Here is a 24,200-nt window from a genome sequence, read left to right on the forward strand (position 1 = left end):
TCAGTCGCACATCTCCTCTGGGATCTCGTGGGGGTTGAGGATACCCGGCACGGATATTCTGCAGCTTGTGTTTCTCCTCCTGCGCCTGGCGCAGTGACGACTCCCGCTCCTCCAGGAACAGGTCTGTGGTGTCCTCACCTGCAAACTCCTACAGAGAGGGTGTGTGTGTGTGTGGGAGGGGGACGCGTATCAGTGTACTGTGCATGAGAGAGAGACAGAGAGACCCCTGGCCCTGCACTCGAACAGTTATTTATAGAAACCATACCTCAGCATCCAACCATCTTAGCTCACTAAGGAAAACAACTTCTATCCATCTATCCCTTCCCTTTAATGTAGGCTTATGGCGCTGCTTGATTGGGGGGGGAAACATTGAGTTACCTTCACTTAGTCTTTTGAGAATTATTTTGTTTAGAAAGGGGATCCATTCATTAAAACATGTCTAAAACACTTGATTTCTGTCACACTGGGATGCCTACTTTAATTTTGAGGTAACTATTAGTTACTTCCAGGCTCTATAATAAAATCCACTTCTGAATTTGAATGTTGAATTGTGACGTCATCAAAGGTGGTCTTAAAAAGGGACTCTCACCTTAATCTGGACCAGGAAGTCTCTAAGGTGCTCCTTGAAGGCAGGAATATCCTGGTTTAGGCTGAACAGCCCGGTTACAAACACCTTCACCTGGGCACTGAAGGAAGGGACACATAACATTATGAGACAACATACTATTGGCTGGCATAAACATCATCAACAACACAGCAAATACACAGAAGACACTCGAAACCTAAGTTAGGAAAAAAGAGAATGTTAAAACTCACTCCTGTAAGTGGGGGAAGGCTGTTTTGAGCAGGTTGGCCACGTACTCCTGGATGAACACCTGGTTGTTGACAGGGCTGGAGGGGTTGAGGGTGGTGTTGATCTTACCCTCCTCCACCAGGTTGAACATGTAGGCCAGAATGGACGCGTGCATGGTCAGGCCTGGAAGACACGAGCACAGAACCGTACGGAGTCGTGAAAAAGAGACATGGCAGACGGCAGAAACCCAATGACACAGGCTTGAGTTACATGAACACTGTGTTTTCATTACTCTGTGCAGCCCGGAGGCTAAAATGTTGTGATGCTTTGGTAATGTAACACTAATGTAAGACTGATATAGGTGGTGCAGGACATGGGAGGGTCAGTGGACTTGGGGAGTTGGCAAAAACACGCAACATGACGTTGATGTTCAATAGGCAAAAAATTAAATAGACTCATTTGATCATACTAGGCAGCAGTTGAGGTATCTCTCATACCACCAGTACACCCTCTATTAATATGTGGAAGCAGGCCTTGTGTATATTCTCGCATTACTATATTCTGTGAGATATATTCCCTAAAACATTGACCAATGTTGCATACATCCATCACCTCCACTCTCTGTGGCAGTGACTGTATGTATGCACACGCTCACCAGCAGTGTGTGACGTGTCTGTGACTACAGAGAAGATGTGCTGCAGGATGTCACAGAAGTAGGTCTGGTAGAAGCTCTGGGCCGCCGCCTCCTCCTGGCCCACGTTCTGCAGCAGCGTGTACAGGACCTGCAGACCTGGGAGGAGGCACGCAACACACACACTTACTACACACGCAACACACACACTTACTACACACGCAACACACACACTTACTAAAGAGGGACCGTACTGGCTGATCTGGACTCCCCAACCACACGTACAGTACATATCGTGACACGTTCTAGTCTTTTGGTCCGCATATCAGCAACCAATCAAAATGTTCCGACTTTTCTTTTGAAACACGGAACTACGTTTCAACGTTGTCGAGATTCTCGACACAAACTCGCTAGTCAAGCCAAAATACTGCAACAACGCAATGGATTCGGAGAGTAATTCCCACTGCTACCTAGTTAACTAGTTTTACATTGTTAGCAGGCTCACAAAACAAGCTGTGTTAGTTGACTAGCGATGTGTCATTGATTTTCAACAACCACGCGGAAATGTATTCAAGTTTTTTTTCGATCAGATCCCGATATGCGGACCAAAGCATTAGAATGTGACACGTATGACACAATGTTGGTTTAACTTATCCTCACCCGTGTCAGCCACATTCCGCATGGTGTGTTTAAAGGCCCAGATGATGGAATCCAACACCAGTTTAAACTGGGCAGGTGGGATCGCCAGGAATGCTGGAAAGCAGTGGGAGTTGACGGCCTGCAGCAGGTAGAAGAAGTGGGTCCTGTGCTCAGGGTACTCCTCAAAGTCCTGGAAAAACCATGAAAGACAAGGCAAAGGGACATACTGTACAGATGAGACCCAGGTACATAAGCAACAACATTCCTCACTCGGTAACTTTATTTTTGAACTTTTAAACATCCCACCCAAAACAGGCGGCCTCGATCACCATTCAAAGCCGTCAGCTAGATTCTCAAACGGGGTGTGTAATGTGGAATAGGGATTCATGCTCTGTATTCCATTTCTATATGCAACGTTGTGAACATTTTGCCTAACTGAACGCACCCCATGACAACATGTTAAAACTTATCCCATGTTAAGGTGATCATACTCACTTTATTGATCATGTTGAGGGTGCATTCGAAAACAGCATCAAAGATCTGGGGGATCTCCCCTGTGATGTGGCCGCCTAGTTTATTGACGATGGTCGCCATGGTGCTGAGGACCTCAGGTTCTCTGGCGGCAGGGACGTTTCGCTGGTAGTCGATCAGAACCGCATCCAACAGTGGACATGAGACAAAATTCTCTCCCACTTAGAATGCCCCGGAAAACATTGGATTGGAACAGATCAACACGACTACACTGAAGAGCATTCCTAACAGGTTGTTTTAGGACAGGCTTTGTGGGTTTAAGTCTCCAACACTAATGTCTCTGAGACTATTACACCAGGGTTTACAGTCTTATGGACCCACACTGTGTACACTGGATTTCAGTCCAGCTGAAGATCATTTAGACTCTAATGAGTGTATATACTTGGTTGACAATGGAGTAATACCACTTTATATTTGGGATTATAATAGGGTAAACGCTGCACTGAGCTCATAAATTAGTTATAAGCCTAACCTTCAAAAATCAATGAGCCGGTTTCCCAGATTGCATTTGTTCTCTAGAGGGGGCATCTAGGCAAGGGCTCACAGCCATTATAGGTGACCCCGGCAATTAAGGGTTTAGTGCCTTGCTCAGGGACACGCTGCGAGCTGCCGACTTTGCGATCATTAGTTGCCAGCTCTACCAGTTGAGCCACAGCCCCCCCCCCCCCCCCAAAAAGCAACCACAATGGAGATATCCCATTGAAAGACTGATTCAGTCCAGGACTTTGGGTCAGGAAAGCTATCCTAATGGAAATATCATTCATTAAAAATTCCATTTGAATAGCAGGAAATCAAACAGATGATTTGTGTGACTAATAGGTCAGGAGGGTTTATAAGACAATAGTGCTGAAGACAACGGTGTCTTGCATCACTGCCGAAAATCACAGCATAGCATGGCATGTGTGTAACAGTTCAGGCATGGTTTCCTGTTTGATCTAAAAATAAGGTCGATTTTCATTGAAACATCTGTGTTTTTCATGGATGTTTGGAGTAGAAATATCGGTGTGCAGCTTCTCACCACCTCGTTTGATCGGCTAACCCAGCCCGATATCAGTTTCAGCGTCTCTCGTTTCACCGTCCTCATACTCCTTATCAAGGGCTGTTTGGTCACCATCTCTCCTACGACAAGAGACACACACACACTAATGTTATATATTGAACGTGTTCTTTTTGAGCTAGGTGAGCCACTGTAGTTAGATGAGAAAGGCCTTATAGGTAATGAAGTGTTCCCCTGTCAGAGGAGTAAGTGGTGCCATGTCTGTACACCGGCGTTTGTTTCTCTAAAGCTCTATGTTGTTACCAAACGTTTTCTCTGCCCCCATTCCTATTTGGGAATTATACGTCTAAAAGGGTTTAGACATAACAACTAGGGCTGTCACATCGTGTTACTCTCTGCAGAGTGGAGGCCAAATATTGCCAAATACAGCCAAAATATTGTGAATTCTTAAGACGCATATGAAAAAGTGTTCATTAATTTGGATGAGGAAAATAAAAGAGAAAATACAATAAAAAGCTAACAGGTTCCAGGTGTTGGAACATATTTTTGGGGGAAATGTGACCACCATAAAACACACACACACACACACACACACACTTCAGTTTGACAGTGCTGTATACTGTATATGCACGCACGCACGTGCACACACACACACACTTCAGTTTGACAGTGTTGTATACTACAGTATATACGCACACGCACACACACACACACACACACACACACACACACACACACACACACACACACACCGTTGGTCTGAATGGCAGCTGAGATGTTTTCGCTCAGACTCTTGTAGACGTTGAGCATGTCCAGGTAGATGCGGTCCAGCTGAATGACGAAGGGGTGGCCCACGGCCTTGCAGGCTCTCACTTTGGTCTTCAGGATGCTGCCCAGCTGTTTCACCGTTTCTGGGTCCTTCAGGATGTCCACATTCTATCATGGTGGGAATGGGTACATTAGTACATTTATTTTCAAATTGAAAAGGAGTGGCGTAAAGTCACCCAACAGCAATGTGAAAGACTGGTGTAGCGCATGCCAAGACGCATGAAAGCTGTGATTGAAAATGCGGGGTTATTCCACCAAATACTGATTTCTGAACTCTTCTAAGTTAAAACATTAGTATCGTGTCGTTTAAAAACGAATATGAACTTTGAAAAAATAAATAAAAAATCTGTCGGGCTCTATATCCAGTATAGAACATAGCTGGTCTGTGTCTCACCTTGGTGGCCTGTTGGATGATGCTGTCCCACACCTGGTTGGGTAGCTGCATGTACTTCTCTATCAGGTGCTCCTGGACCGCCTGGTCCGTCTGAGCCCCGATCATGTAGCCTACCGCCTCATAGAACGTGAGAACCTGGAGACACGGACGACCACACACCACACACACAACATGAACATAGAGAGGACAACGGTTAGCACAACAACTCATCTAGGAATCATGAACAGACACTGAAAGACTTTTTTTTTTCTAAAGAGGGACCGAGTCTTTATCTCGTTTTATTTCTATCATTTTATATTCGTTATTTGGAACAGGTGTGTTGGTCAAAAGCCTGCTAACCTAAAAGCTACCCAGGACAGCTGATGAACCCTACATGAGTCCATCTGTGTCTAGGCTGAAGCTGACCTGTTGTGGTTGGAGGTAATAGATGATGGTGTTGATGTTGTTGAGGATCTCGTCGATGAAGGGCATCACCTCGCCCACCTGCACCTGGACAAAGTGTCGCCTGCACTTCTGAGCGATCTTGATCAACGTGTCGCACGCCATGTCTTGTACACCGTCATGGGTCACTTGAGGAGGGAGAATAAATAAGAAACAGAAAAAGAGACTGAGACAGCACTAACACACAATCTAAAAACCCGATACCCTCTTCCTCACTAACACCAACGACCAGATGCAGTGGTTTCCTCACCGTGCATGAACTCAAACAGCTTGTTGACCACGGTTTTGAGGAACTTCCAGTGGGCTCTGAGAAATCGAGGATACTGGCCAAAGATGTACATGATGTTGGAGGCTATGATGGCCTTGTTGTCCTTCCCTCTCTTCTGTTCATACAGCCCCAGTAGATCCTGTGAGACACACACACAGACGAGTGGTTAACAAAGCGGTCCAATTTCCCACGAATCAAGCAGTATCGGGTCTAATTGTTATTTGGATTGCTTTCTTTTTCAAAATTGCTTTCTAAAAAATGTGTTAAACATAGGGATGGGAACCGATAACCGGTTCCGTTGAGAACCGGTTCCAAATTGTTTGATGCATTGGAATCGTATGCCTCAGAGGTTATTGATTCCTCTTATCGATGCCGGCATGTTTTGCGCATGCGCTCACAGTTGCTCATTACAAAAACGTGTGCGTCATGATGACGTCAAACTCTTTTTTTAAATTAATGTTCAAATATTATACACTGTGTTCAGAGACGCGAGATAATAAAACAGCTGCGTTAACTCTGAAAACCTGTGTTGTTGTAGTGCCTGATAAGACATTTTATTTATTGAGAAGACATTTACTTTTACTTTTGTGACATAATTTGCACCACAGCTAGCCCCTGCTCATCACAGATGTGGACAGGAAATAACTGTGATTGGCTTGAACCCTACCTGAGGGCGGGACTGATTACCTGTGTATAAAAATCCATGTTTCTTCTCTGTCTGGACTTTTTCTGAGAATGATTTGACTGACAGACTTTGTCTGTCATGCTTGTAAACTATTCTCCTTTTGCATAAGACAATTAAATATCGTTTCTATAAAATAAACCAGGCTACCTTTCTCTATTTTCTATTTAGATACTTAAATATTTCCCTAACAGTTGTCCTACTTTTTTTTTTCTACCCAGAAAATGTATCAGGAATCGATCAAGAATTGAACGGATAAGCAGAATTGATAATGCTATCGGTATCAATAGCACCTTATCTATTCCAATCCCTAGTTGTACACATAAAGATATATCTTTATCTTTTACATTGAAAAACAATAAATTTAAGTTATTATTAAATGCAGTGTTATTTTGTTAAATGCATAGTACAATAAAGTGCAAACTTAATCAAGCACACATCAAATACTAAGTAGCCGATTTGCCATATAAATCCAGGTCTGAAATTGAGCCACATTAAAGCCTATTTAATCTCCACAGTGCCCTATAAACCCCTCCCCATCGTCCCTACCTTGATAACAGTGAGGAGGAACCTCTTCTCATCCTCCTCATGCATGGCTCCACTAATAGATCCTATAGCCCAGCACAACGTGTTGAGGTTCTTCCATGACCACTCTGTCCCGTTGACCTGGTTATGCAGCTTCTCTGTCATGATTCGTTCTGTGTCTGCATAGTCCAGATGGGTCAGGTACACTGGAACATTGAGGGTTAGGGTTAGAGGTCAATAGAATACTGGACACCCTCCACCATGGTGGGCTGCTTAGGAGATACTCCCAAAGACGGAAGGAGGCAATGATGAAGAGATTCAGTCAGAATACAGTAATGGATTTGTGGAGATGAATGTGCACGCACACACGCACACCACACATACGCCACACACACACACACACACACACACACACACACACACACACACACACACACACACACACCGAGAGTCTCTCTCATGTTCTTGTAGAGGTTGATGGAATCTGTGTCCTTCATGAACTCTCTGACCACTTCCCCCTGGTCGTTCTCTACTACGAGGACCTCCTCTGGCTTGGCCATCCGACTCACCATCAGCGTACGCACCTGTTACGGGGGATTACAAATTGTCAACACACACACACGGCATGTGGCAACTCACACATACGCTGACTACATGCCAACGCACACACAAACCCTGATCACTTGACCGGCCACACGCACACAGCGTGCGCCGTTGGCTACGTGTGTGTGTGTGTTCACACATGTTTAACTGTACTAAAAGTAACTCCATGGATATGATGTCACCATGCGTTCCCCCACACTGCAATCTGTATGAAATGGGAGCCTTACTGTGTGTTCCGTAGGCTCCCATTTAGTACAGATTGCACTTGGTCATGGTGACATCATATCCATGGAGTTTTCAAAGTGAAATTCCAACTGCCTTTCATATTCCATTGCTTTTTCAGTTAAGTTTTTTTCTTTTTTCTTTTTATGTATTGAACACAGTTAAACATGTGAGCCATCCCCACAACTTATTGAGACACAGAATTTGTTCCAGAAATGGTGGTGTATCTGAATAATTAATACTCATTCATCAAATAAAGAAGAATCCAAGCATCCATATCATCTGATGCATGTATAATCATGTATAATCTGTCTATGTCGTTGTCTGATGTTATGCTTTGTGGTTTTTTACGGTGGCCGACAAGGGCAAACGCGCTGCAAATACCGGAAACGCGCTGCATATAGAGAAACGCGCTGCAAATACCGGAAACGCGCTGCATATAGAGAAACGCGCTGCATATAGAGAAACGCGCTGCATATAGCTCACAACACAACGGAAGTGTAGAAAAACGCTGCAATTCAGTTCACAACACAACGGAAGTGTTCTCACAACGGAAGTGTTCTGGGGGGGAACGATAAGTGGAACGGACCGGAGACGTGTTTTTGAAGTTCCGAAAAGCAGTTCTGAAGAGGTTGTGGAGTGAAGAGGCGACATAAAAGGTACATATTATATTTCTTATTTATGTCTGCAGATAACATGTGCTGTATTTCAAACCGAAGGGTTCATTCTATGCCCTACACCCTATGAAGGGTTCGTAGAAGCTTGTGCAGTGGAGGGATTCTTCAGCCTGGCTGGGGTTCCATACTATAATTGTGTGTGTGTTTGTGTGTGTGTGTGTGTTCTGGTACTGTATTTTCCCCATCTCTACCGTAATAGGAATATGGATGAGGGAACACACACACACACACACACACACCCTGTGATGTTTTATTGATGAGTTTTAAAGGAAGGGATATGGGGATGAAGGAATAGGTTTATTTTCCTCAAAACCTAGAATCTCATCTCTAGATTTATATTCTGGAGCAGCAGGAGTTTTTCTGCCGTCTATGATGTTTACACCACGACTTACACAAATTGCACAAAATGGAAACAGCTTAAGATCTTCACACACCGATGACTTTGCTGGGGCTGCCAGTCATATGTATGGCTCCTCAACAGCAAACCAACGAATCGAAAGCTGGTGGTCATACTTCCGCAAACAGAGGTGTCCTCAACTTTTAAAATATTTCTTACACCCCTAGTAGGGAACACAGTATATCTTAAAATACCCATGGAATTTCATTCGTTCTGATTACTTGGTGGTACATCTAGTTGTTGGAGCATTGATTTCCATTCCACTGAACTGATCAGAAACACCTTAAAACACAGAGGGACCCCTTCTATTTAGTAAATACCTTTTGTGGCACTGCAGGTTTTCTGTTGTTTGATGATCATTATGCTCATTCTAAATCCATTACATGGAAATGCATCACCTACAACAAACTACATCTCTAATTTGAGTGTTTTTTCAGATCTCAATTCTGGATGGACCTCATGAATGACCTGAGGGAGAGAGATTTGTTCAGTGGCAGTCATGAGCACACATGCCTAGTGCGGTTTGTGTTCATGGGTGTGCTACAGCGGGACCTTGATGAATGCAGGGAAAAGTGGAACACACACACCATCAGACCTGTTCACCAGTCTCGTTGTCCATCTGGGAAACCAGATGTCATGTACAACCTGCCTCACAGGTTTGGTTCTATCAATTACAATTATTTTTTCATTCTTGTACTTCTACATTCACAATTCACATGTACTTCTAATTGTCTAAAATGCAATCAACTGTAGTTGCCTGTTGAGTAGCTTTCAATTGAAATACTTTTCTCTAAAAAATTATTATTTGATACAATGATACATTTATAACAAAATGTTTTAATGAAAACAGTACAGTTAGTGTGCCAGTTAACTGTTACCCACAGGTTTGGCAGAACTGACTGTGGGTTCAAAGTCCCACCACACGAACTAGGCCAGTTTGTTTCGGAGTCTACCTACAGTCCATGTGGAGATCAGCATCTCCAGGGACACTTTGAGAACCTGCAGAGAAGGCTTGGTCTGATGCAGGCCTTGACCTGGCAGTCTGGTGTACAGAACTATATCAGACTGAAGAACATGGCTGATATGTCATGATATGTGAGTACACATTTCAAAGAACAAAGTTAACCCTTTAACTACTGAAATCTAGTTAAGCCAGTTTAGTTTACTGTAGTCCAAACCCTGGGGAATTTTGTATCCCAAAGTCCATGTTGTTCTGAAACTCATTGTAATTCATGGCCATCGGTATCTCTATTGTGTTGGCGCAGGTTCTGCTCATTGGGAAGCGTGATGTCCGCAGAAAAAGCAGTTTTGGGTGGTGGCTGGATCCCAGAGGGAGGCAGTGCGTCGAGTCCTGTGGCGAACATGAGGATGTCCTGGAGGAAGATTCCTGTTTGTTTCTCTGAAAAAAGTAGATTTAGTTTAGTTGTAAAATATAATATTTCAATGGAACTGCCAGCAATAGAAGATGATCAAGATGACATAATTAAAAGATCTGGGGACTGTTCAGGTCTTCTGCAGGGTAGGGAGTGTGTTTATGATGAGATAATTAAAATAAACCTTCTGTGTCAAGAAGATAGTCTCTCCAGAATCCGAGTACACAGGTTTCTTCCTGTCGCCTTGTGCACCCTGCTTCACTGAGCTGAAAAATAAAAATACCTACGGCTTAAATTCAGATGTCAATCCTCGTCTGGTTTCTTTGAAAAACATTAGGTTTAAAACATACAATACCAGCACATTTGGCATATTGGTGCACACTGCCCGTAAACATTTGACAAAGATGCAAGAAATACATTGAAAATCCACACAATTCTGAGTAAACTAGCAAATGTGTAAAGGTTGCATCTGTCAACACAGCTTACCTGTAGAAGTTATTCTGACCCCGGGCACATTTGTCTTGTTCCTGGACTGCGGTTTGTCCTCCATCCTAGTTTTACCCCAAAAATTAGCAGTTAATTTAATGACAGTGTTATTGGCTTAGTAACTAAAACAGCACACATTACATGTAGTTTGGCTTGGTGAATTAATGAAATTATTTACAGGCATTTCATAATTTCAGGTTCACACATTCAACACTAGAGGATATGGATGTTCTTACTTGATGAGATGCTGTCTGTAAGCGTCTGGCAGGTCTGGAAAAAAACAACAATTTAAACTGCTGTACTGTATTGTGCTGCTTGTGCAAGAAAAGTTCATGTTGACTGTGCTGTGTTTTACCCTTGCAAAATGTTCTCCATTCTTGGAGTGCTCACATCATTTGGAGTGCTCACTTCATTTGGACCGTCCCACACCTGCATACAACACACAAATGACAGATTAGATCAAATGAAAATATTATCAAAATATTGTCAATTCACTTCATTTAAGGAGAAATGCCATGATGCAAACTGACCACGGTGTCTGAAAGTGGACTGTCTCCAGATGCCAAATTAACCATTTGAACCACACCGTCATCATCTTCACTTGAAGACTGTCCACTGTAACCTTTGAAAAAGAATAATTGGCATAATTGATGTGGGTATAAAGATGAATTTCACTCATTGCCTCAGTTTTACAGAGTGGAGCTAAAAACAAGGTGGAAACTTGCACTTACAACTGTTTGTGAATTGTTCACCAGGGCAAATGTACAGTCTTATTCTTTGGTAGGCCTTTCCAATGGCCTCCTTGTATTTCTCCACTGTGAAAGCGGTGTCTGTTCCTGGAATGTTTCGAACTTCCTGACCATCGGGGTACAGCAAGACATAGGAAACATCTTTCATGTCCTGGTTAAAATCTTTCAGCTTCTTTAAAGCAGCATCCAACAGTTGGTCAGATGACCATTGTGGTTGAACATCAAGGGGAAGTGACTTCCCTCTCACAGGTTTAAGGAAGTCACCTGTCCTCCTCATAATGCCAACAAATATCTTGACAGAACCAGCCTACGTTATGTCTGAATACGATCCAACGGCTAATTCCCAATAAAGAATCCCTCCACTGCACAAGCTTCTACGAACCCTTCATAGGGTGTAGGGCATAGAATGAGCCCTTCGGTTTGAAATACAGCACATGTTATCTGCAGACATAAATAAGAAATATAATATGTACCTTTTATGTCGCCTCTTCACTCCACAACCTCTTCAGAACTGCTTTTCGGAACTTCAAAAACACGTCTCCGGTCCGTTCCACTTATCGTTCCCCCCCAGAACACTTCCGTTGTGAGAACACTTCCGTTGTGTTGTGAACTGAATTGCAGCGTTTTTCTACACTTCCGTTGTGTTGTGAGCTATATGCAGCGCGTTTCTCTCTATGCAGCGCGTTTCTCTATATGCAGCGCGTTTCCGGTATTTGCAGCGCGTTTCTCTATATGCAGCGCGTTTCCGGTATTTGCAGCGCGTTTGCCCTTGTCGGCCACCGTAGTTTTTGTATTCTGCCTAGGGACTACATTTTTATTGACGCGTTGATGTGTGAAATGTTGATTAATGTGCACTTTTCCTGTCAACAAAATTGCTAAATGAATTAATAGATAAATGCCTCTGGCAGTTTAGACAGGCGGAGTTGTATATTTTGAGCAAGTAATTTCACACACAATGACACTACGGTGCATGTATAGGCTACATGGGTCTTTCCTCACCTTGGAGAGCACGGGAAGGTAGAGCTGTCTGCGGGGCGGGACGTCAAAGTGCTGGCTGCCTGAGAGCAGCGGGGAGGTGGAGGTGGAGAAGGGGCTCTCTCTGTAGAGCTCGGCTGCCAGGTGGTTCCAGTACTCCAGGCAGATCTTGAAGATCTCCGTCTCCTCCACCTCCGACACCAGCAGCATGTAGTGCAGGGCCTGGGGGATGGAAAACATGGAAATGTGCAGTTAAACGCAAAGAAGTCAATGGACTCGGATGAGAGTTTGACCACGTTCAGATAACGAAGAAATGTAAAGTGTAAACACAGGTATTGGTTATGTATCACATAAGTAGGTATAAACAATCTTAAACAATTCCATCATGTCGCTAAAGGACAATCCAGGCTTATTTCGATAAATGTCGCGAGATTTCCAACTCTTTTCGATTTACTTATCAAAATAAGCCTGGATTCTCCTTTCGCAACGTTGATGGAATACCCCCCTGATGACAGAAGATGGGAGTCAGATGTTTAGGACCGCTGGGATAACAAAGGTTAGCATACAGTCTCTGGGGGCATGGATTCCTCTCACCTCCATAAGAGTCTCTCGGAGGTTCAGTCTCTTCTCAATGAGCTGGCCGTGCTCTTTGAGGAAGGTGCAGAGAAACAGGCTGAGGTTCTGGATGAAGTTCTGCTCGTCGTCTTTCCCATTGGAGTAGGCCAGCCGGATGTTGGTGTTCAGGGGAAGCATCTAGGGGAGAGAGACACGGAGGATCTCAACACCCAAGACATTTGTGTTTAACTAGCCCACAAACAAGTGTGTGTTTGACTGTGTGTGGGTCTTTAACACTAGGACAGCCGTGCCTGTTTCACCTACTCTTAAGGCTGCCTCGGGGGTCATGACCGTAGTCTTTAGAATGGGAAGCTGTGCCTCTTGTAAATTAGCCTGCCTCCTACACAGCAAAACTGCTAAATATACTATACTAGTTTATCCTGATGTGATTTCGAAAATGTAAGGATACTGGGTGGTAGAACGCACATATCTAGGAAAAGTCATGAAAGGAGGGTCCTGAAATTTGATCGAGTGCAAAGGTATACATTTTTCTTTTTACTCACTTGGTCAAATGACCCCATCCATGGCTGTTCTAGTGTTAACTATTTGAGGGAAATCACTGTGTGTGTGTGTGTGTGTGTGTGTGTGTGTGCCCACCTGTTTGAGCTGACACATAGTGAGGGTGAAGAGAGTGACGAACTGCTCCTCGTACTGGCTGACGCTCACGCCGGCGATCTCCGTCAGGCCCTTCAGTGTCACGTTGCGGAACATTGGCACGTTCAGGAACTACAGGAGAGCAAAGTGAAACGGGTATTTATTTTATTTATTTAACTTTATTTAGCCATGTTAATGTTGGACAGGTAAACACTATGGTTATAACTCAACCTTGCCGTTTGAGAGGCTACCTGCAATTCTTGCTGCAGTGGTTACCAATATTTGGTATTACATATCATATCATATATTATTATATTGATATATGAATTATTAAATGCAATAATGGAGCACTTTGAGCTGCAACGTTTGCAGGAAAAGCGCTATACAAATAAAAAGTTATTATTATTATTATTATTATTATTATTATTATTATTATTATTATTATTATCAGATAGAGACAGTTGGCAGGGGACCAGTTTGGAACTAGGCAGTGACCATTAACTGGTGTCTGTATGTGAGTGTGTGTATGAGGCCTATGGGGGTACCTTGTACACAAGTGTGCTGATGAGTTTGGTTTCAAATATATATCCCAGAGGAATCCAGTTGAGAAATCGCAGGAGGGTCTCCAGAGTGGAATGGACCAGCGGGGCATTCTGAGAGTTTTCCTGGTAACAAAACATAGTTAACGGCCGACCAAAGACAAGGGGAGATCAGTGTAAATGGTCTGTTGTTGCAAAACACTGGGAAGGGGCTTCACCTACCATAACAAACTGGCAGAGCTGGAAAATTTGGGAGAATTCGTTGCACATGCTGAAAGAAAGAGGAAACCATAAAGTTGACAAAAGGACCATGGGAACTCTTTATGATAGTGGGCTCATGGGAAAGCGTGATCGGCGAGGAAATCATCAAACACATCGTTGGACAGATTACAATGCAATGGGTTATTCACACTTCAGCCGGACTGTTCTAACCATTTGCCCTGTTCACATCTGAACGTTCTACCATAGACTTCTGCACACCACTAAATGTCAGTCTCTCTTCAAATCAGGTCAGATCATACACTGTTTTTTCTCTCTCAATGGGTTGCCTCGTAACCAATCAGGTTACTAGTGTACAGGTGCCCAGATATGTGAGGTGAAATCTATGTGAGGTCCATATATATTCGCCTTAAGGGTGTGTACGGGGCAGTAGTAGCAGCACACCTGTCTTTGAGGTGCTTGGCCTTGACCTGGGTCATCTGGCCGCTGGAGAAGTCGAAGACCTCCTCGCTGAGCAGTTTGAGGATGATCATGTTGTTCTGGCACAGGCTCTCGCTGGTGCGGCTGGCGCCCACGATGTCGCTGATGAAGGTGGGCCAGTGCTTTGGCCACTCCTGCTTCAGGATCTGAGCGTGGTGGAGGGAAGGAGGGGTCAGAACACACAGCCCGATGTCAAGCTTAGGGGATACACACATGTACAGGATGTACAGGCACACATACACACGTGTAAAGTCAGACCATAGACCAACCATAGATGATCTGTCCAGAGACCAAAACAACGTCAGCAAAAACATTTAGGGACACAGTCAGTGGCTGGCTTTCCACAGTGGGAAAATGCTTTTTCGATGGCGCTTACTCAGTACCTATTCAGTGCTTAAACCTCAGACTTTTTAGCTTCTTCTACCCCCCTGGTGCTTATGAGGCCAAACAGGGTTTTGCTGGGAAACACAGCAAACCTTCTTGCGACAGCATGTATGGATGTGCCATCCTGGAGGAGCTGGACTACCTGTGCAACCTGAATGGGCTGCAGGTAGCGCCTCGTGCTACCAGTAGTGCCAAGGGCACTAAAATGCAAAACTAGAGAAAAATCAGTCAGGAAGGAGAAGGAGAGAGAAATGGTCTGTGGCCACCACCTGCAAAATAATGTCCTTTTTGGGGGTTGTCTTGCTGTTGCCTCTCCTGTCTACCTGTTGTCGCTTTCATTTGCACCAAAGCAGGTGAGATTGATTAACAATCGTTTACGCTTCCTAACTGGACAGATCGATATCCCAGAAGTTTAATTGACTGTGAAAATTGAATTCATTTCCTATATTCTTGAGATCTAATTGCCCCCTCCCACACCTCAAAATTCTTACCTGAACAAGGATCATGTTCAGCTTTCCGATGTACACTTTTTCTTTCTGAAACACAAATCAGACTATCATCTAACACAGGCATAAACCTTAAGTAATGCTGTAAAAATGACAATGTTACAGATGTCATTAACAGTATGTCTCTGCTTGCTTACAGTCATTGTGAATGTAGATGCAAACCTAATTTAACTAGGTCTCTAATGAGCCTGATGTATGCTGGCTGTATCCTTCGTACTTTAAGACATTAATTCAAAACATAGAGACATATGATTGTAACTTTCCTTGATCTCCCAAAATCATAACAGATACATTTGGCATTACTCACCTCAACATTTGTTGCATCTGACGAAGTCTTGATAATAAGACCAACCACATGCTTTTTAATCCCTGCAAGCAGAAAGAACAAGACGTGTGAAAGTCTCCCATAAAAGGGAGAATGGTTCTATACAACCATCCCTTCATAGAGGGCTGCCTGGACCATCCCTTCATAGAGGGCTGCCTGGAAAACAACTATTGTGTCCATCTACAAATAACACCACCTTCTGGTCCAGTGCACATAGGTGAACCCTGAACAGATCATCTAGCATGGTGAAGAGGCAGTTAGCAGAGTGTTTTCCTCTCTCTAATCCAGTTTGCAGTCATGCATGCTGCAGATAGTCTTAACCCTGTGTTAACGCTGTGTGGCTTTGGAGTGGTTGAAGCTGCAAAGAGCTGTCTATGCCAGTTGCTTTACTGTCTGTGGAACTACTGATTACATACAAAGTAGAATACAGTAAAAGGTGCATTAAAGAGGCCCAATCATTTCTAATTGATGGACAATACATTGATGGCTACATATGCTGGCTACATTTAGACTTAGACACATTATAACAACAGACAATAATCTATACAATATATTATATATATATATATATATGCAGCAAATGTGTTGGCCGCCCAAAAAATGATGATAATGTTATCATTGGTGTCTGCCATGTTTACATTTTGTATAGACTTTTAACTGACCGTTCGTAAATTAACTGAAATCAGAGTGCTCAGAAATCAGCAGTGAGGTACAACTCTAAGGTAAGAGGGGAAAATGACATGCACTGCATTGGGTTTGCCACTTGAACAAACGTCAGGCATCTACAGTAAAGTGGGAAGTCACAGGTCAATGAGAAAATACATTGTAGGGGGGAACATGAACATGACTAACTTGATTAGTTCTATTTTTGTTGTCACATAAAAGAAAAACATCCAATTCCAATTCCATTTCAGGAGTCTTATCAAAAGCCAGAGGTACAGCTCTTTCAAACCTTTTGTGTGATTCTTTTCCATCTGTCTTTTGTCTATGTCCAGATCACAGATCTATTTCCCTGATCTACATTGCAGTGAGAGCATTACTGGGTAAGGAGAAATAGCAGCAAACAACAAATCAGTTTACCGAAAAAAGGAATGTCAGCCTAAGTAGTCAGGGAGAAAACATGGAATTATACACTTTCGTTGAACATGTCGGTTTATCATATCGACAGTAATTAATACAACAAAAAAACCTGGAAGGTATAGAGTTATAACAAACTTACTTTTTTAAGATTTTCAAAACAATTGGCTAATTGTCCGTTCTGTACTGCTGTCAGTTGACATACTCTACATAGGACTATAGACGCTAGTCACAGTGGATGGAGCTTTGGCTGCGTGAGGACAGACAGAGCTTCTATGATTAAGTGGCTCTTCTATGTCAACAATTGAGGAAACAAATAGATACTCTACCAAGATCTAAAAGACCTCTAAACAAACAGAGCAGATAGATACTGCAAACCAAGTGTTTGCAAGTTTACCTTAGGATGCTACACTAGGCTTAACGTCTTTGCAATCCCAAAACAGCAGTTTAGGTCTTTTCCTCGTGTAAAGAAGTGCCAGGGTGCAGAATACAACCTTTCTGCAGTGGCGAATACAACCCAGCCAAGCAGAAAACCACCCGGCATGCTTAGCAGGGGACACCACTCAACTTGGCAACCGCACGATGGGCAGTAAAAGGAGTGTGTCTCTGGCACAATTAAGGCTTTTCACAGTGTCAACAGCAATATTCCAAAGGAGGTCTGAATGAATCTGCCCATAGTTTTTCCAACTATGAGCAAGTACACATCGCTCAATGTCATCATGGTCAACTCACACATCTAAAGGGATATTTTCACTCTTGTTTTCAGTCTTTTTTTATGACAGAAATAGTAGAGATTATGACAGGAAGGACGGGTGAGAGAGAGAGAAGGGATGATTGTTTTCAGTCTTGAGCAGGTAGAAGCCAGGTGGGTGAGCACAGCTTACCTTCGCACTGATTTCAGGGCAGAATCTTCCATCGCGTTTTGATAACCGTTTCCAGAATCTGCAGAGCATAGTACTGTAATGCATAACATACAGTCACACTCTCTCGCCTTAAGGCTACAGCATTAATTTACATTAAACTATTGTCAGAAGTTGACGAAATGACTTCAGTTGTGAACAACAGCAAATAAAGAGTCGAATATTATTATTATTATTATTATTATTATTATTAGTAGTAGTAGTAGTAGTAGTAGTAATGTTTACTTTTTGCGCCAGATGATGCAGCGCGAGCTGATCGTATTTCGCGGTAGCGCTCCTTGGGTGCGTTCGTGCATTTGCTCTGAGAGCGCCGGAACGCACACTGGGTTCAACGTCATAAACGGACCAAGTAATTTGATTGGACAACAGGCATTCCATGAGTGCTGATCAGATTTCCAGAGCGTATTTACGAACGCACCCCTTGTTGTTCAGCGAGTGTCCTCGCGAGGGAGCAGGAACTGTGCAGCACACAAGCTCAATAGCGGCTCGCCGGCTGAGGTAAAACTGTTTGTGACTTTAGTTTAGATAATATTATAGTATATATATTATATTGTCTCATGTCAGTGGTGTCAATATTTACCAGAACACATAACAGCTTGTGAAGGAGCATTTAAAGCTCAGTAAGGCAACAATTTCAAAGGTTTATTGACAAGTGCCATTCTCCTCAGCTAGGTAAGTTCATGCAGCTATCCTAGCCAGCAACTTTTCAGTTTGTGGCTAACCACCAAGTTTAACTAACTAACTATTTCCTTTCGCTTCTAGATTATTTGCGGGACAATAAAGGCTTGACAGTATTCCAGTTATTATGGCGAAAGTGACAAGGAAATTCACGGTGACCCACAAGTATCACCGCAGACGCCGGCCGTATCCTGTCAGAACCATGACGACCCGCAGTCAGTGTCGTCAGGTTCGGGCCAGCGACTGTTTCTTTGAGCGGCTGGCCCCCGAGGTCTTTGACATGATCCTGGACAGACTCTCTGGTGGGTTCTGTTTGCTTTGGACATTTTTCAGGATGGGTGAATTATGATTATTTAGATGAGACATATCTATGAGGCTGAACTATTCTGATTGAAGCCGTTACCAGGGGCAGGGTACTAAATGGTCTTACATATGTATAGCTCCAATGACGTGCATCTGAATTAATGAGATGTTTCTCCCTGCCTCATTGTTTGTTGTGGTAAAGTGTTGCAGATCAGTGTGTTGAGCATGGTGTCCAAGGCCATCAGTCGCTACATCATGGGCTATGTCTCCACTCAGACCTGGAGGAAGAGGACCATCGTACAGGGGTGTCATCACTCCACCGAGGTGTCCTCACTAGAACACTACACATCGCTGGGTGAGAGGCTCCTCAACAGCTTTATTTGATTAATTTACCTTTATTTTACTTAGTTGGTTGGCCAAGAACACACATGTTTATAATAAACTAATATTCAGAGCCACATTATTTCTGCTGTAATTCTTTATCAGGTAGATAGACCAAAGTATTATTTCTATCTCCTTTCATAGGGGGTCCGATGAGGAAAGCAAGTGGTCCTGGTTGGCAAATATAGTCACTATGTTACATTCTTGTTGTTTTTGCTCATTGTTTTAGGTTTATTGTTCAAGAGATGTACCCTCTTGCTGCCAACAAAGGATAGGCTAACGTTCATATATAGCAAGTTTTCACAGGTAAGACAGAGAGGTGAGGGAGGACAGATGAGGCAATGTTTAGCTGTGTGTGCTCTACAAACATTCTCACATTTCTAAACAAACCAAACAGTTGACAACATTGAATAGATTGTTATTTTCTAGTTAACCTTACTTAGACTAACACAGTTGTTACCTCCCACTCAGGTTCCTTGCTTCATGATGGAAGAGTGCATTCAATCAGTGCAATGCCAAGGCTTCTCCAGCTATGGAGCGTTTCTACAGGTGAGAGCCTAGTTACAAAGAACATCAGACAATTTAATATCAAAGGCTGAATCCTGTATTGAGATGGTTAATGTTTGACTGACAGACATTGATAGCCGGCTGGAATGAGCTGGAGTGTCACAGAGTTTTCAACTTCCTGTGCGACTTCACAAATCTACCGCAGAAAATCATGTCAGTGGTCACAGGAAAGCCAGGTGAGTGTCTGTCCCTATAAGAGAGAGAGAGAGAGAGAGAGAGAGAGAGAGAGAGAGAGAGAGAGAGAGAGAGAGAGAGACAAACAGAAAGGCTAATTGAAAGAGTGTGAGAGACGTGAGTGATCCGTATGTCTTTTTTCTCCCTCAGGTTCATGTCAGCTGTTGGAGCAACAGATCCGTCTGTTCTGCAGACAGGTTCTGTTGGACCCCTGGAAGAACCACAAGCACACTCTGTTCTGGCTGACCCGCATCCTGAAACCCTGGCCCATTGTCAGCCAAGCCCGGCTGCTGTTCATCCTCTACGGACCACTGCTACCAGACGGTGAGAGGGACAACATGGGCCTTCTCGGTTTCTACCTTAAAAAAACTGGTTGCACTTTTGTACAGTATATAAATCACTTGTTAGTAATTACATGGTGAAATTCTAATGTTAATAATAACAAATGAAATGCTTGTTTTTTGGTTGGCCAGAGTTGCAAGGCAAAGTGTATGTGTAGTGTAAGGGAATGTTCTTTCCAGGTTCGCTAGGCTGGCAGGAGCAGCTGCGTGCTGGGGTGGCCCAGCGGGACCTGGCCAAGGCTCTCATCCTGCTAAACAGCGACCTGGAAGCCAAAGATTGGACCACCGACACCATAATGGCCATCCTGGAGGAGCTCATAGGTAACTGCAGTAGCCCAGAGGACTTGGCAACTTTTAATGATTATATTTTACACACCCAGGAATGGTAGACAAACCTTTTACACTATTTTGTCTGTATACTGTATATACTGTATGTCTGGTCAGTCCACACGTACAGTATGTACCATTACCATAGGATTATAGATTTCACTAAGCAAATGGTGCGATGATGACTGATGTATAGATGATTCACTTACCTTAAGCCTGGTACACATATAAGGATTTTCTGATTATCTGAGAAGGACCCCACACATGAAGATAAAAAAATCATGGATTGAACAGTCTTGATCGTATTGTGTGTGGTGTGCTCCAATATACAACCACATGCATAAAGATCTGTCCTCCGACAGTCTGGAGTCTCGCGTGAACAGGGTAGTAGTACCCTGACTGACCTGTAGAGGCAGCCATGTGCTACAGGGAAAATAAAGTGCAGAAGAACGAAAAGAAGAAGACGCGTCAGTCAGCTGGCTTCTTGAGTGGCTACATTCCATTCCACGTCACAATCGGACTTGGGAGTTGTCAGTTTTGACCACAGACAATAAGACTTTTGATCGTAAATATTGAACACGTTTAATATTTACGATCGTCGGCCCCGACCATTTTCCGAGCAGATTGTCGGGAGAAATTGACTCTTAACACACCTCACACCACAGAATAATCTTGTAGGATAATCTTTAGAGCCATCCGATAATCAGGGGTTTGCTGTCCTTGGTCGGAAGGGGGGAAATTGGGCCAAAATCGCCCAGATTATCTTTATGTGTGTACCGGGCATGCGATAAATGTACTTCGCTTGTAAGTCGCTTTGGATAAAGGCGTCTGCTAAATGTCAAAAATGTTAATGTAAAGTGTGAATGCTGTGTGTATGAATGACAGTTGTTTTGTTTTGTGCTGGTTCTGTTGGCCTCCAGTCCTCCCCCAGGCATGGCACATGGAGAATGTGGCTCGTCTGTTGTTCCTGTGTGGGAACAGCGTGTGCTGCAGCGTGCTGGCCAGCAAGGCCCTCAATGGACGCCTGTTTGAGATCTCACGACTCATTGTGTACCTCGTACTGGTCAGTCACTGCTGCTAAATAACTTTATTATCTGCTCTAGGGTTCCGGTATCTTTTAACCTAAGAGACACATTTCCCCCATTTTGTGCCCACTTATCGGAAGGTACTGCCTGAACCGGCCTGAGCTTCTGACATTTCTGGTTCCCCCTCTCAGGTGTGTGAGAAGGACGGGGAGTCCATGAACTGGTCCGTCAAGATGGTGCAGCAGGTGTGTGAGGTGTTCTCCTCCTCTGCTGACAAGTGGTCCTTCATCGAGGCCGTGGAAAACATGTTCTCAGAGGTTGCCATGGAGATGTACGAGATTATGGTGGCTGGTGAGTTGTTATAGGCACTAAGACTATCGTATCAGATCAGGGTCCAGATTCCTTTAAGCTTTGTAGCACTAAAATAATCTTAAAGTTAAGGGCATATTATTTGGGAACACATGAATAGAAAAACAGTGAAAATAAGTAGACATATGCGGATTTCTAACTGTCAATGATCTTGTCACAGATAACGATCAAGAGGACTTTGAGATCTTCCAGAGCCTCTGCAGCCTCCTCAACGCCAGTGCTCACTTCCACACTGTGATTCTCTACAACATTCTGTAGTATTACTTTCTTTCACAACAAACCGGATGTTCTGTCTTTGATTGTAATCTTTGAGAATATATACATTTTTTTGTTATGTCTTTTATATATTTATCTATATCTATCTATATATCTATATTTATATCTATATATTTACAGTATACGTCTGTGTAAACTACTCTTCTGGATAGAGGTGTTCAACTTGTATTGTATTATGGTTATGTATTGATTATACTGTTGTTTCTGTATGAAATATAAAAACACATTTGCATTATCATCAATTAGCCGATCACAAATGTTAACAATGAATATCTCCTGAAGACAGATGGATAGCCTGGGTAAATTAGGCTGTAAGGGCTTCTCTGGGAATGTGGCAGCAGCATAATAATAATAATAATCATCATCATAATAATCATAATAATCATAATCATGCAAATAATAATAATAATACTATATACATAACACAAGAAACTGACCCAAAAAGGGGGCTGCCTGTCGTGGAATAATATGAAAGACAGATGTGCTCGACACACAATGTGTAAAAGAGAAATAGTAAGCGACATTATTCAGCTTTTCATCAATCAATTCTGATAATTTTCACTAAAGTCGCTATGAAGCTGATCAACTGCCTCCGCTATGACTGCCAGTGTTTCCCCCCGGGAGCTACAGTGAAGCGGATGTGCCGTGTGCCAGGATCAGCACCATGGCCAGCGGCACCACACTCAGCCTGACGTCCCTCCAGTCACCCTGCTTCCAGTGGCGGAGATGTGAACTGAGAGAAAAAGGGCCAATTTTTTTATTTTGTAGTCTGTTGGATACCCTGCAGCTATCCTTTGTGAGAATATGCCTCGTTAATGACCTCTTGCTTCTCGCTTAACTAAATGCTCATAGAACACACCATGCTATTGGACTGGGCTAAAAGATGCATTAATTATACTGTGCTTTGTGTTTTACAAAGCACAATGACACAGGGTTCCCTAACACTCCTAAACAAATAATTAAAGTTTCTTTAATATTTGATAGGCATAAACTGTGTGTGTGTGTAACCATTGGTCCCCATAGTGTTTAGTGTTCTCTAAAGCTAAAGGTAAACGGTTGCTTCGTCATGGCTGCAAATGCATTGTATAGGGATGTGGTTTTAATTGTATTTGTCTTTTTTCACGCTAGTCTTTGCTTTAGAACCTATATTGAATTGTCATTTGTGAAATGTTTTGGTGATGACATTGATAATAATAATAAGAAGAAGCTACAGTGGTATATCATGCAGATGGTGCGTCTACATGCGTCCTCTACAGCAACACAATCGAGTCTTTTATACTATCAGCAATTAAAAGTCAAAATAGCCCAAAAAGGCAATAATAGAATACAGCCGAGCCCAAGGGCAGTTTGCATGTGTTGCTACATTTGTTTCCTGTTTCACTGTATTGATTTCCCTCTGGCATGCGTCAACAGGACCGGTCGTAGATTCTGACTCTCCGTCTGATTTGTACATTTTCAATCACAAGATTGCTCAACACACTTCTCAGTGAGAAAATTGATTTTCAAGCACATGATTAAGTTTGTCTCCATGTCACCCCGAGACATTTCAAATAAATACACTTTACATTCAGTTGTATTGCATACAAATGCTCACTATTTTCAGATGAGAAAGACACATCGGCTGGCTGTTGATATTTCCATAATAGAAAACATGTTTTCATTGTTATAAGGGTGTAATAGTCCAATACAGTCAAATAGGTGTTTAGCATTGTTAAATGTTACAGCTCTGTTGGGAGACTATAACAAACAATGAGTAAACCATTTCCTCTATCTCTCTCTATATATGCCTCGTATAATATGATATAACAAAACAAATATACAAGAGCTCAAAGGTTGCTGCCTAATGTATGAATTCTTCTGACAGGTCATTATTTCAAGATCCATACGTG

General features: G+C 43.0%; 1 protein-coding gene, 1 long non-coding RNA gene and 1 pseudogene across 3 annotated transcripts; 2 read left to right on the top strand and 1 right to left on the bottom strand.

Annotated features, from left to right (window-relative positions):
• On the bottom strand, positions 1-18,752 carry LOC308164357 (exportin-1-like; annotated as a pseudogene). The gene is made up of 24 exons: positions 18,721-18,752; positions 18,096-18,171; positions 17,835-17,907; positions 15,856-15,917; positions 15,534-15,578; positions 14,623-14,804; positions 14,182-14,230; positions 13,966-14,085; positions 13,424-13,552; positions 12,806-12,964; positions 12,236-12,433; positions 7,175-7,313; positions 6,754-6,935; positions 5,505-5,661; positions 5,219-5,382; positions 4,814-4,948; positions 4,344-4,527; positions 3,616-3,713; positions 2,559-2,747; positions 2,085-2,253; positions 1,449-1,583; positions 817-976; positions 590-686; positions 1-148 (listed from the first exon to the last, which is right to left on the bottom strand). The product of its transcript is annotated as an exportin-1-like (transcript).
• On the top strand, positions 8,130-9,990 carry LOC308164553. Its single transcript, XR_013937637.1, has 4 exons — positions 8,130-8,213; positions 9,066-9,284; positions 9,513-9,723; positions 9,894-9,990. It is a non-coding gene; the product is annotated as an uncharacterized lncRNA (long non-coding RNA).
• On the top strand, positions 18,751-22,293 carry LOC308164358 (F-box only protein 47-like; the record flags this gene model as incomplete). Its single annotated transcript, XM_080538465.1, has 10 exons — positions 18,751-18,850; positions 19,054-19,206; positions 19,462-19,538; positions 19,704-19,781; positions 19,867-19,975; positions 20,124-20,297; positions 20,495-20,635; positions 21,562-21,704; positions 21,858-22,017; positions 22,196-22,293. The coding sequence occupies 10 exons, from the start codon at positions 18,751-18,753 to the stop codon at positions 22,291-22,293; spliced, it is 1,233 nt and encodes a 410-aa protein (XP_080394591.1).
• Between the last annotated feature and the right edge of the window lie 1,907 nt (positions 22,294-24,200).

The sequence above is a fragment of the Nansenia antarctica genome (assembly GCF_963989245.1).
Source record: "Nansenia antarctica genome assembly, chromosome: 8".
Taxonomy (NCBI): Eukaryota; Metazoa; Chordata; class Actinopteri; order Argentiniformes; family Microstomatidae; genus Nansenia; species Nansenia antarctica.